General features: G+C 44.3%; 3 protein-coding genes across 3 annotated transcripts; 2 read left to right on the top strand and 1 right to left on the bottom strand.

Moving 5' to 3' along the window:
• Positions 1-690: 690 nt before the first annotated feature.
• HETIRDRAFT_115355 (uncharacterized protein) lies at positions 691-2,967 on the top strand (the record flags this gene model as incomplete). Its single annotated transcript, XM_009543882.1, has 9 exons — positions 691-751; positions 813-877; positions 938-1,606; positions 1,660-2,173; positions 2,371-2,578; positions 2,738-2,779; positions 2,817-2,828; positions 2,879-2,915; positions 2,950-2,967. The coding sequence occupies 9 exons, from the start codon at positions 691-693 to the stop codon at positions 2,965-2,967; spliced, it is 1,626 nt and encodes a 541-aa protein (XP_009542177.1).
• Positions 2,968-3,934: 967 nt separating this feature from the next.
• HETIRDRAFT_424645 (uncharacterized protein) lies at positions 3,935-5,396 on the top strand (the record flags this gene model as incomplete). The annotated part of the gene is made up of 6 exons (XM_009543883.1): positions 3,935-4,438; positions 4,511-4,532; positions 4,582-4,635; positions 4,681-5,159; positions 5,204-5,221; positions 5,298-5,396. The coding sequence occupies 6 exons, from the start codon at positions 3,935-3,937 to the stop codon at positions 5,394-5,396; spliced, it is 1,176 nt and encodes a 391-aa protein (XP_009542178.1).
• A 6,740-nt stretch (positions 5,397-12,136) lies between these two features.
• On the bottom strand, positions 12,137-12,571 carry HETIRDRAFT_414346 (uncharacterized protein; the record flags this gene model as incomplete). Its single annotated transcript, XM_009543884.1, has 1 exon — positions 12,137-12,571. One exon carries the CDS (start codon positions 12,569-12,571, stop codon positions 12,137-12,139), a length of 435 nt encoding a protein of 144 aa, XP_009542179.1.
• Positions 12,572-12,781: the final 210 nt, after the last annotated feature.

Consider the following 12,781-nt stretch of genomic DNA (forward strand, 5'->3'; position numbering starts at 1 on the left):
GCCTCGCTACCCCTGCGTGTTGTGTGAAGGCACCATAAACAGCTAAAAAATTCAAAAGAGAACAAGAGGCTGAATCATGTCATTTGTGATGGACCCACTTGCAAAATCAAGCCCCTGATGCGCCTATAACCTATAGACGAATGTGTATGATTTCAATTGAGGCGACTGGTCACAGATCTTCACAGATGTAGCGCATGCCACTGGAGAAGACCCGAAACTACCGTCAACCATGGAGAGAACCTGTGCTAAACAAAGGATCAAGTGGGATATTGTGATGGACATAACCCTACTCCTCGCCTTGCTTTGCCACAGATGTTATCAAGGTCCGATAAATGATGATAAGGTGAATGCACCCCAGAAATCCACCAAATGGGCACAGCATGGACACATTCTGCCTCACAGGACTGATGGAACGAGGCAGGGAATACTGCTTGCCTGCCACTGGAAGAAAAGATGCCCGAAAGGAGACAATGGACACCGGCTTGTGGCATGGGAACAATGAGCCCGCCTTGCTTTTGGTTCGGAACCTAATTCCAATACGCGAGGGAAGTCATTACAGTGATATCTGAGCCATAGCGGGCGCTTCTTCGATGGTATATCTAGAGAACCGAAGAGAGTGAAAGGTCAACCATTCACTGTACCACTAAGTCTTACCTACAAATTACACATCAGCACCTTCAAGACATCAACATGTCTGACTACTACAGCGACAACTCATTTGATGACGAGTTATCCAGTGCATTATATATTTGTATACCATTTCAGAACTTCACTACATATTAATGTGAATCGACCTGCAGCACCTGGCGCAGGTCCGTCATGCTCCCAACCCTATGTCGATGAGACACACGATGAGAACGGTCACACAGACAAGTCGGTAAGTCTGGAACTTAGCTTCAGACCTTTCAACATGCCACTCATACTTGGGTGCTCCTAGGACGAGGACGTTCACCTTCCTCAGGTCAGGGGGGCTTCTATACAGCCGTGGCCTTATGCCTATATCGCCCACGGTGGACACCATAGCCCTTATGCGCCACTCACACATCCCTCACTCCCTGAAACCGATCTTGAGGTTCCAGCCTCCTTCGCACAACGTGCACCCGCCCGGGCCATCCAATGGGACGACAATAACCAGATGGCGTGCCCGTGGCCATTCCTGGTTCCACTTCCTGCCACACACACTTACACAGAGGCGGCCACACACTACATCCCTACATCTACTTTCCTGACACTGGCGCATCCTATTGAGGTCAAGGAACACCCTTTAATGCGCTGCGCTGCGCCTTTCTCCTCAATATTAGACGCTGTCTATCCAATCCAGGGTCAGTGGAGAGACATGGCATGGAAGATTGTGGAAGCGCCATGCAACATCATCCTTCGGGTGTTGGCCAAGGTCCTTCCGTGGATGCCCATCGAGGAGGTCCCAAAGCCCATCCCAGAGCTGCCGCCGTCACCAGAAACTGCCTCGGTGCCAGTGCCACAGGAGCACTACATAGATATGGAGGAGGGGCCGAGGTGGAATAAAGCAAAGGAAAGGAAGGGAAGCGAGGGGGAGGGCCAGGGAGGAAGCCAGGGAGGGAATGGCGCGAAAGCGGAGAGGCACATAGTCAGAAGGCCGTGCATGCCCCCGATCATGGGGTGTGGGCTGTTTTCAGTCAGGCTGCTGAGCCACTATGCGGCGAGAGGAAGAGAGATGGTGGGGCGCAAAGCCAGATCCATGTGGTCCATCCACAGGCATATCACAGCGCCCCCAAAGATACTACATTTACATCGATGACGTCCACCCACAGGGTGGAGATCCCCATAGGTAAGCCAGTCCCCAAGGCTGTACCGCAGTCCATTGGAGGGCCCTGGACAACGACACCTGGGGAGGAACAGAGAGGCGTGCAAAAGCACAAGAGGGCTGACCCTCATATCTGCGATGGCCCCGATGGGTGTAGCAAGTGGCTCTTCTGCCCGTACGACATGCCCCGACACAAGGTGACTCTGCACCATGGAGAAGTGCATAAATTTGCATGCAATGACTGCCCAGCCCTGTTCGTGCGCAAAGATGAAGTGCTTCGCCATATGCGGGAGCACTGCCCAAACAGGGGCAGGAAACATAACAGCGGGGGCAGTCCCTCACAGGGCCCGAGACACGATGGTCTAGAGGGCGGTGGAGGGGGCATGGGGGGTATGGGGTATGGCCTGCTCAGCGGATAGAGCTAAAGGTGCGTACCGTATGCTTTCATCTTCTCTTCGCTCGCTTCTTTGTTTCGCGCCGCACACCATCGATGCCTTTGCCATTCCTTTCACCCTTGTTATTCTTGCCATCGTCTCGTGCTTCAGATCAATGTGGATAGGAAGCTGACTCACTCTATATTTTCACAGGACTGGTTGTAGTTGACCCGCTTGGCATTGCACGACAGATGGGAAACCGGTCATTATATAAGCCATCATGCCTACCGCCGGGGGTGCTCATCGCATCATCAACCTCGTCCACGATGGCACCTCAAGGCCAGGCCTCAGGGCCTCTGCGGCGAAAGCTCAAAAAGGTCGTCTTTCACAAGGTTGATCACTTCTATCATGGAAATTTCCTGTACAAATTATTCTCTCTGGCTCTGTTTCCAAATCACTATTTCTTCTCACATTGTCCTTCGAACTTGAGCCGTCCTGGTATACAGCCAATTCCAACCAAACTGAGCAGAGTAACTATCTCGATTTCATACTGATTTCATCCATTGGAACTGACTATTAGCTCTGATGAGACAAACAAAGTGTTGAACTCAGCGAAGCATTTGTGAGTGTGCTACTCTGTTTTTTTGCATTGATGTCAGATGTAGGGTTCCGTGAGTAATCCCTGAATTGCTAACATGTTAATAACTTATGTTATTAACAGGCCCCCTCCAGGGGAGCACAATGTCGATGTTAATAATGTTAATAATGTTCAAAATTGTATATAATGATTAGCAATTGAATTTACATTGAAATGTACATATTTGGGCAAGGGCCAGATGGAAATAATAAAGGTTGTAGCTGTACAATTATGTCTTCCCTACAAAATAATGATTTTGTCCGTGTTAGGACGCAGTCCTAACACGTGCTCAGCATGTGACTCATTGGCATATTCGGGTGACAAAGACTGATTACATATACATGCCAATGCATGAACACTTACCTTACTGACTCATTCACAAGCTTCGGCTTGAACGTTTACGTATGCCTGTTATGACGTCACTTAACTGTGTTCCTGAACTGTTTACTGATGTAGACAGACAATCGTCATTATTACTATAATTGGATAAAGGCACAGAGCTGCGGATTACATACGCCGATCATTGATTGTACTTAGTGTTTAGAAGCACGGACCATTTGTCCGGCTTGCCCTAAATAGTCTGTACGTATAAATAGCCGAGCTGAGCTTCTTAGAAGCCTCAGCTCGTTCACTTTGTATACAATCTTGATCTCTGCACTGCACCTAGCGTCTGGCTCCTTCCAAGCCCACGCATCGCGAACTCTGTCAGATCAATTGAATCATACCTAGTCTGACGAAGCACTGGATTCGTCTCAAAGCCCTTATCATTCTCCCGTCTCTATTGCTTATCAAGGACTCGCTGCTTATTGAGTCGTTCGCTGGGATCCACCCAAAGTGATCTGCTCTATCGGAGAAGACTTGTTTGTTCCTGAAGAACATCGGTCGATTATAAATAATCATCTTCTCCACTTGTTCGAAGACAAGATCAATAGTAACCAAGACTTCTTGGATCACGCATGCAGACGAGCCATCGTCTTCATTTGTTGGGCAGTCAATCTTAGTTTTAGCTTAGGGAACCCTACTTAGTGCATTAAAGTGCACGTGATAAGCCTAGCAGCTTAATAGTCCGGGAGTGCAGAGTCTCAGACTGCATCAGTTCCTGCTTTGGACATTCCATTACCCATTCCCCCTGCTCGCGCCATGTCCACCAAGTCAAACGATGTCAGCTTTGAGACTGTTCTCACAGAACTGCATTACCTGCTATTGGGAATACCTCCGGAACCAAATCTGCCTTTCATGGAAAATTCTCAGGACTCACATTATGCATGCTTCCTCAACTTCTCTCTGGACTCTGATCTGATGCAGAAGATCAAAGATGGGGTTGAGGTATTCAGTGAACAATTTAAGTCAGTTTTTGGCTGGCAAACATGGTCGACTGGAGATGGAATCATACCAATCGTGGAACACGGCCCAGCAATATGTGCTGTTGTTGATGTGCTTCAGAAGTATCATGATCAGTACCCCTCAAATGAGGTCATCATGAAGTGGGGAAGGGATGTGCTGAGAGGCGTCAGACAAATCTATACAAAGAAGGGGCTGGATTACCCTTTGGTGCGAGATCAATTACCTAGACAGATTCCACTTCAATTGATTGACAGCACAGGTGTCAATGGATCCCAAGCTAAACACTTTGAAGCACAAGAGGTCAGCTTCCATGGAATCTGCCAGCACAGAAGTCGAAGTAGTTGCTTCTTCAAGATCCGACTTCCTTGGTAGAATACCAGACCTTCCAAAAATAGTAAGCAATGTTTCTAAGTGGATTGACATGAGCTTATTTATTGTGAAAGGGTGTCCGCTGAGGTTGACCCCTGATGAGCTCATGTCAAAGCTTGCAGTGATAGGTACCGATTCCAAGGGTGTGAGAAGCTACTAGTGTGTTGCTGAAGGATGCCGATGGACTAAGCGGGGCAACAGAGTGGAGGCCCGAGTGTACAGCCATGCTACCAGCTGTGAGCACCTCCAGCACTCTAAGTCCATAGAGCACAGAACCCTGTGGGAATGGGCCTGTCTAGCCCAGAAAAGGAGTTCTTTGGGAGCCAAGATCACAAAACACAATGACACTGCTTCTGAGTCTGGAAGGGGTTTGCTTTCACAAGAACTGCCCATCAGCAGAATCACTCCTAACCTAAAACAGCCATCGGTTATCCATGCTACCAGGGATGCCAGAAGGAAGATTCTTACCAGGAAGCAATTGGAAATGAAGGCAGACCTCCAGTGCCGGATCGACCACTGCATCATGCGCTTGATTTGCATGTGTAGTCTTGTCCCCAATGCCATTGATTCCTCAGAGTGGAAGGAATTGCTGACCACTCTGAATCCTGATATTCATCCTATTATGATCATGTTCTATCGGGCCTTAATGGCGGTCTATTCCGATACGATCATCACAAATACTAGGCGGCCTCACAGGCTGAGGTGTACATCAAGGTACAGGTAATAACCTTGGTTTTCCACTCCCAACGGATCACCCATCGTTGGTTGAGTATCACGAGCTTTATTGTAGTGGGCATCTTTTCCTACCTTACAAACTACTCACACACAGGGCATGGAGCTCCTAGTCTTTCCTGGCTGGAAGGAGACAATTAGAGAAGCACAAGAGTAGTTGTCTTGAGAGAGATGACTTAGGAGAATACCTACAGATACGTATTTGGTACTCTCACGCCCTATTTTCTAAAGTAGTATATAAGGCCCATAAAGTAGGCTGGCAAATCTCCAGTCTATTCTCCTTCATTCTGTGCAGTCTTCCTACTGCACCACCACTGCCCCTTGTATCCTTGAATACAAGATGTTGCAATATATCTTTGGCTCCTGTGCTACACATATAGTCAAGACCATTATTCCACCCTTCCTCTACGGGTGACCTAGGGAAGAACCTCTTACTCTTAGGATTACCAAACAAGCAGTTTGTAACACTAGAATAGACTCTTCTGCCCTTACCTTGCTCGCACTAGCTTGCTGCCACACTCTCTTTCACAACCTTCCTTAGTGGGGATAATAGACCCCCATTAAGAAAGTGTTACTCCATACACTCTGGAGCAAGACCTAGGCCAAGACTACCCTCCCGGCACTAGATGCATAAACAATCAACTCTGTCATAACAATTGCCCTATCCAGCATGAGGGGATCCATTCATTTGGAAAACCACTCCCTTGTATTAAGCTCTAATTAGCTCTATTTATGCATAATTAAGAATGATTAGAATTAGACATTTTTAACTTACCCCCCCTCTAAACCTGTTCTAATTAGACATAATTTTCCTAAATTAGGAGTTATTAGGATTGATTATAACTTGAAATTTCGGAAAAATAATAATAAATCAATCATCAGTGTTTTCATAGCCTTCTTATAGAGTCACGTCTATTAGAGCACTAGTTAAATACCTAAACACAGAATATACCTTATAACAAACTTGCCTTTTGACAGAGTTAAACCAACAACCTCATGTATACAAGCACCTGGGACAGATGCTCTAAGCCACTAAGCTACAAGGTCTAATATATAAACTTGGTAATCTAAGTAAGTAGACATAATATAGGCAACCTCAACATCTCTGATTTTATTTACCATTGATCTTTCCTCTATCTTATAAATAAATAGGTCAATAAATATTTAAAAAGTCAGGTCTTTCAGGATTTAGTTTAAACACCAGCTAAGAAGATAATAAACCAATGGAAAATCAAGAATACACTTTATATAGGATAAAAATAAATTATGGCACTTATACAATTTGGACTGAGAATGTGTGAGACTATGATTGAGTGTAATATTCAATGGGACTCTACTAGTATAGACAATGCTACCTGAATTTGCAAATTTGATCAAAAACATGATTATGAATAATCAAGATCCAATAAGAGAGAGGGGTTTTCCAAATAGCCACTAGTGAGGTAGAGGGTGGGGACAAGAGTATATGTATGGCATATCTATATATAAATAAGCACAAGATTGTTGGAGGTGATCTTGATATGCTTAATGCATATATTTCCTATATGGCAGGCAAATATATCATTCTGGCACCACATACCAATATGACTGTCTTTTCCACAGCCTAATAGCTAGAGGAAAACACCAAGTTTGAGCATCTTCTGTATAACAAGGCAATAAACAATATAATAGTGCTAAAAATTGTAATATCAATAGTAATGATGATTGTGTGCTACACAAGACAGTATTAACCACTGTACTAATAGACAAGGTCTATAAGGCTGCATATAGCATATCCCTAAGTCCAACCCACATGTTGTGTCCTATAATGACCAGTAGCAGGCATTGGCTAACAATGACAACTTTAATGATCATGTGTGCAAGGACAAGGTACCTAGGTCTTCATAGCCTCTTGTGGCAGCTGCCAAGCTGCCAACAAAGTGGCTGGGGGCATCAATGCATATTTCTCTCTTTCTATATCCCTTATAAAAGTAGCTGGAAAGCTAGCAAAAGAGCTACAAGATAATGATATAGGCATATATGAAGAAGAGTAATATGCTAAAATAGTATAGAATGTGCCACATCTTTACCTTCTCACTGATAGAGCAGTAGTACTTACTATTTCCTACTAATAATTAAAGACTTCTTAGTATAGAATTAGTGCTAATATCTTGAAATTAGAAACCAATCCAATGCTCACAATGTGTTGCTCCCAATTAGGAAATTAGACACTTTTATATGCTATTAACACTTTTAGATACTTTTAGACACTATTAGATATAATCTGAAGCTAATACAAGGGGGTGTTCTTCCAGATGTATACACACGCAATGACATGAACACTTACTTGTTGATGACTCATTTACAAGCTTTGGCTTGAACACTTATATATGCCTGTTATGATGAGTTCCTGATTGGTTCCTGTTTTGACTAATGATGTGCACAGATATTTGATATCATTACTATATATGATTACATTTGGAAAAACACCCCCTTGTATTAGCTTCAGATTATATCTAATAGTGTCTAAAAGTATCTAAAAGTGTTAATAGCATATAAAAGTGTCTAATTTCCTAATTGGGAGCAATACATTGTGAGCATTGGATTGGTTTCTAATTTCAAGATATTAGCACTAATTCTATACTAAGAAGTCTTTAATTATTAGTAGGAAATAGTAAGTACTACTGCTCTATCAGTGAGAAGGTAAAGATGTGGCACATTCTATACTATTTTAGCATATTACTCTTCTTCATATATGCCTATATCATTATCTTGTAGCTCTTTTGCTGGCTTTCCAGCTACTTTTATAAGGGATATAGAAAGAGAGAAATATGCATTGATGCCCCCAGCCACTTTGTTGGCAGCTTGGCAGCTGCCACAAGAGGCTATGAAGACCTAGGTACCTTGTCCTTGCACACATGATCATTAAAGTTGTCATTGTTAGCCAATGCCTGCTACTGGTCATTATAGGACACAACATGTGGGTTGGACTTAGGGATATGCTATATGCAGCCTTATAGACCTTGTCTATTAGTACAGTGGTTAATACTGTCTTGTGTAGCACACAATCATCATTACTATTGATATTACAATTTTTAGCACTATTATATTGTTTATTGCCTTGTTATACAGAAGATGCTCAAACTTGGTGTTTTCCTCTAGCTATTAGGCTGTGGAAAAGACAGTCATATTGGTATGTGGTGCCAGAATGATATATTTGCCTGCCATATAGGAAATATATGCATTAAGCATATCAAGATCACCTCCAACAATCTTGTGCTTATTTATATATAGATATGCCATACATATACTCTTGTCCCCACCCTCTACCTCACTAGTGGCTATTTGGAAAACCCCTCTCTCTTATTGGATCTTGATTATTCATAATCATGTTTTTGATCAAATTTGCAAATTCAGGTAGCATTGTCTATACTAGTAGAGTCCCATTGAATATTACACTCAATCATAGTCTCACACATTCTCAGTCCAAATTGTATAAGTGCCATAATTTATTTTTATCCTATATAAAGTGTATTCTTGATTTTCCATTGGTTTATTATCTTCTTAGCTGGTGTTTAAACTAAATCCTGAAAGACCTGACTTTTTAAATATTTATTGACCTATTTATTTATAAGATAGAGGAAAGATCAATGGTAAATAAAATCAGAGATGTTGAGGTTGCCTATATTATGTCTACTTACTTAGATTACCAAGTTTATATATTAGACCTTGTAGCTTAGTGGCTTAGAGCATCTGTCCCAGGTGCTTGTATACATGAGGTTGTTGGTTTAACTCTGTCAAAAGGCAAGTTTGTTATAAGGTATATTCTGTGTTTAGGTATTTAACTAGTGCTCTAATAGACGTGACTCTATAAGAAGGCTATGAAAACACTGATGATTGATTTATTATTATTTTTCCGAAACTTCAAGTTATAATCAATCCTAATAACTCCTAATTTAGGAAAATTATGTCTAATTAGAACAGGTTTAGAGGGGGGGTAAGCTAAAAATGTCTAATTCTAATTGTTCTTAATTATGCATAAATAGAGCTAATTAAAGCTTAATACAAAGGGGTGGTTTTCCAGATGTTAGATACTAGCTCCAGCACCCTCTGCTCTAGAGGTTGTTTTAGCATTGTGCTCAGCACTTAGAGATGCCTCTAGCATATCAACAGTGTATACTATTGGAACTTGGCAGTATTAGTATTATTGAAAGTATGTTTCCAAGTACTTTTATTTATTAATGCATGTTAATGAAGGCTCAGAGCTAAGCACGTTATTAACAAATGTTAGAAACTCTCGGGGAATTACTCACAGAACCCTACTGCACCTATGTGTCAATCAGCAATTGGTGCAGGGATGGCTGAAGTTTATGTTCTTACTCTCATACTAAGAGAAATTGCAATGTGAGCGAACATATGGGTGAGATTTGCTACCAAATTTGACAATATTGACATGTGCATTTATTTACTTCTATTCCTACGAAAGCAAAACAGTAGAAACACACTGGCAGTGATCATACTCATCAGAGGAAAGTTTGATGCAGGGAAATGTGCAAAATTTGTGCGCAGATATTCATTCAAGAATTAGTTGTAATATCATGCACATTGTCAACGAAGGCATCTCGATTGGTCAGTAAGCAAGGAGAGAATCGGATCCCTGTTTCTATCTCAATATCGTATATTGATTGGCAGGTTGATCGACAGATATCACTAAAGGAAGGCGTGGGGGATGGCCAGCAACTGCGAGAACGGTATGCAGCTCACAGAGTGCGTATACCCCCACATTGACAATCCCATCTCTTGCAAGATCGTCCTTCGCTCAGCTAGATGGCGAACTCGTCATCAATGTCGGTCAAATTGAGCTGGAGAAGGGTGGTTAGTTGCACTTAGGCGAAAACACATGCCGACAAAGAGAGCGGAAGAATGTCGCCACGAGTGAAGAACCCAAAGGACCAGGGTTATTCGGAGCAAAAGAGACCAGAATGAGAAGCAGTGCGAGAATGAGAAGCGGAGCGAAGATGAGTAGCAGAATACGAGCGAAAAAGCGAAGCGTGAGGCCAAGCAGCGACAGAAAAACAACTAGGAGGACATGAGAAGCAAGAAAGTGAAAGTGAAGGACGAAGAGATTAAAGACAAGAGACAAGACGAGATCAAAGCGACAAAGCGAGAAGTGCAATGGGGATGCAATCAAGACCAAGAACAAAAACACAAGCCCAGCAAGACCGGTCGATGGCCAGGAGACAAGACCAAGATATATTTCGAGAGATACACTATTACAAAGCTACATCGCCTGAGATGCCAGGAGACCCTTAGAGAACGTGAATCTTGCTGTTGTATGTCGAGACAGTCGAGGAACTGTTGCTCAATTAACATCTGCGGGAATGAAATGAGGATCATAAAACTCACCGATAATTCACATTTCCCCATTGACAACCTCATCTCTTGCAAGGTCGTCCTCCGCAATCGAAGTCGGTATCATGCCCTGAAGAGGCGAAGCTTTTTGATTACTGAGGCCTTGACGGAGATGTGACCAGAGAACAGAAGAAGTCACCCAGATAGACCAATGCCCAAGAAATCACATAGACGAACGAGCAAGCAAGAAGAGAACACGAGCGGAGCGAGACGAGCGAGCGAGTCACACAGAGTAAAGAAGCGCAAACAATTTAGGTGAGAGAGAACCAATATACATCGCCAGCTCTAGAGTATCAGCACACCGTCGGTCAGCGATCCAGAGCAAAACGGAGGACACAGCTAGAGACACAACATGAGGTCGCCAAGATGCCTGATGTGAATGTTACAAAAGACCGTTGGTTGTTTCGAGCTTGAGGTCGAGCTTGAAGGCGATCGTGTCAATGAATACAGTATCTGGCTTCGAGTGGGCGGTGGACATGGTGTGGCAGTTGATACTTGGAGTAAGAAAAGAACTGATGAACAGCCGGATGGGGACGTACCTGGATGTGAGACGTGTGGGCGACTCAGTATTGTCGACAGTGGAAAAAGGAATGAAGGACTGACCGGGGGCTGGCGCCCCCTATCTGACGACCCGATCACTTCAAGTATGTGTGTGTGGCGGCGCGAGATCTAGGTGATAGAATGGTTAGTGGACTTATACTGACAAGATATTCGCGACCAAGATGGGCTGAGAAGGCCGCCAAGATACACCAGAAAAGAACAATAAGCAAGAAAGCGAGAGGAGCAAGAGAGACCAAGAACGTCGCCGAGATAGACCAGGGCCGCCGAGCGTGAAGAAAGGCCAGACAAGATAGACGAGCAAGGAGACGAGACTGAGATAAACGAGCAAAGATTGAGATGAGAAGCCAGAGACCTAGAGCAAAGCCACAGCGAGAGGACACAGCGAGGACCAAGACAAAAAGAGCGAGAAAAAAGACAAAGCGAGCAGAAAAAAAGCACTGCCAGGAGAGAAGACCGAGCAAAGATAAAGAGGAGAGCGAGGAACAAGGAAGACAGAGCGAGCACACCAGATCCAGGAGACAGCCAAGAGAGACGAGGATACAGAGTGAACAGGGAACATAGGATACCAGAGAAGACAGCGAGAAGCGAGCAGACCACAGGCAATGACATCAAAGCGCAGCAAATAATGATAAGAGACAAGAACCACCAGTGGGAGAAAGAGCAAGAGGACGAGCAAGACAGGCAAGACAGAACCTAGACATGTTAAAGAGACACACCAGCAACCAGACATCGAAGCCACCTCCAGAGAACGATACAGCCCGATGCCACAGACCAAAGCCACAGATCCCAGAGCAGTGTCGCCAGAAGATACAACGCGGCCAGTGAAATTTCTGTCGTGCTTGAAGGCGATCGTGCCTGCGAATGCGTCGTTGAGCATCAATGTATACGAACAGTGATAAAAAACGCGTACCTATGAGCTTGACGTCGTGATTGTGGCGATCGTGCCTAATAACCTAGAGCGCGTCGAGGTTCAATGGGAAAAGTGGCGAACGGCATGGATGAAATGTACCTGTGCAGATGAAGGAGGGCGCGGAGAGGATAGTAAGTAACGAAGTGCATGAGAGAGGACAAGGGGGTGGTGGGGAGGAAGAGAGTGTGAGGGAAAGAAAGAGGGGAGAGCGGCGAGGCTTTATAGAGTTGGGGGTCACCAATGTCGCTTTGGCACCACCCATCGGTTAACGCTTGCACCTTCGCTACCGCCACCATTCGCCACAACATGACAAACGCCACGCTTCTCTGCCCAGCCACCTCGCCCGTGATGGAAGGAGAACCGGAGCCCTGTGCGACCGGGGTGACAGGCGTCGCTGATTCGTCGGGGACAACGATGCATGAAGGCTCGAGGCTTCTCAGAAAACACCATCGCGCGCCACTCATAATCATAGGACTATTGTCCCTGCGGTACTTCCTTATAGACCCGATTCACATCAGACCATTACCAGGATTCTCTACGAGATCCTTATACACAGAACGATCTTCTTCTGTGTAAGGTCAGCCACGGAGACTATACGAGATCGAACGGGATATGTACTAGATCAGTAGGGGATAATTCGACATCGGGGGTCCTCGAGTTCAGAAGTTGCATCATCTCGT

This window comes from Heterobasidion irregulare (assembly GCF_000320585.1).
Source record: "Heterobasidion irregulare TC 32-1 unplaced genomic scaffold scaffold_02, whole genome shotgun sequence".
NCBI classification, from domain to species: domain Eukaryota; kingdom Fungi; phylum Basidiomycota; class Agaricomycetes; order Russulales; family Bondarzewiaceae; genus Heterobasidion; species Heterobasidion irregulare.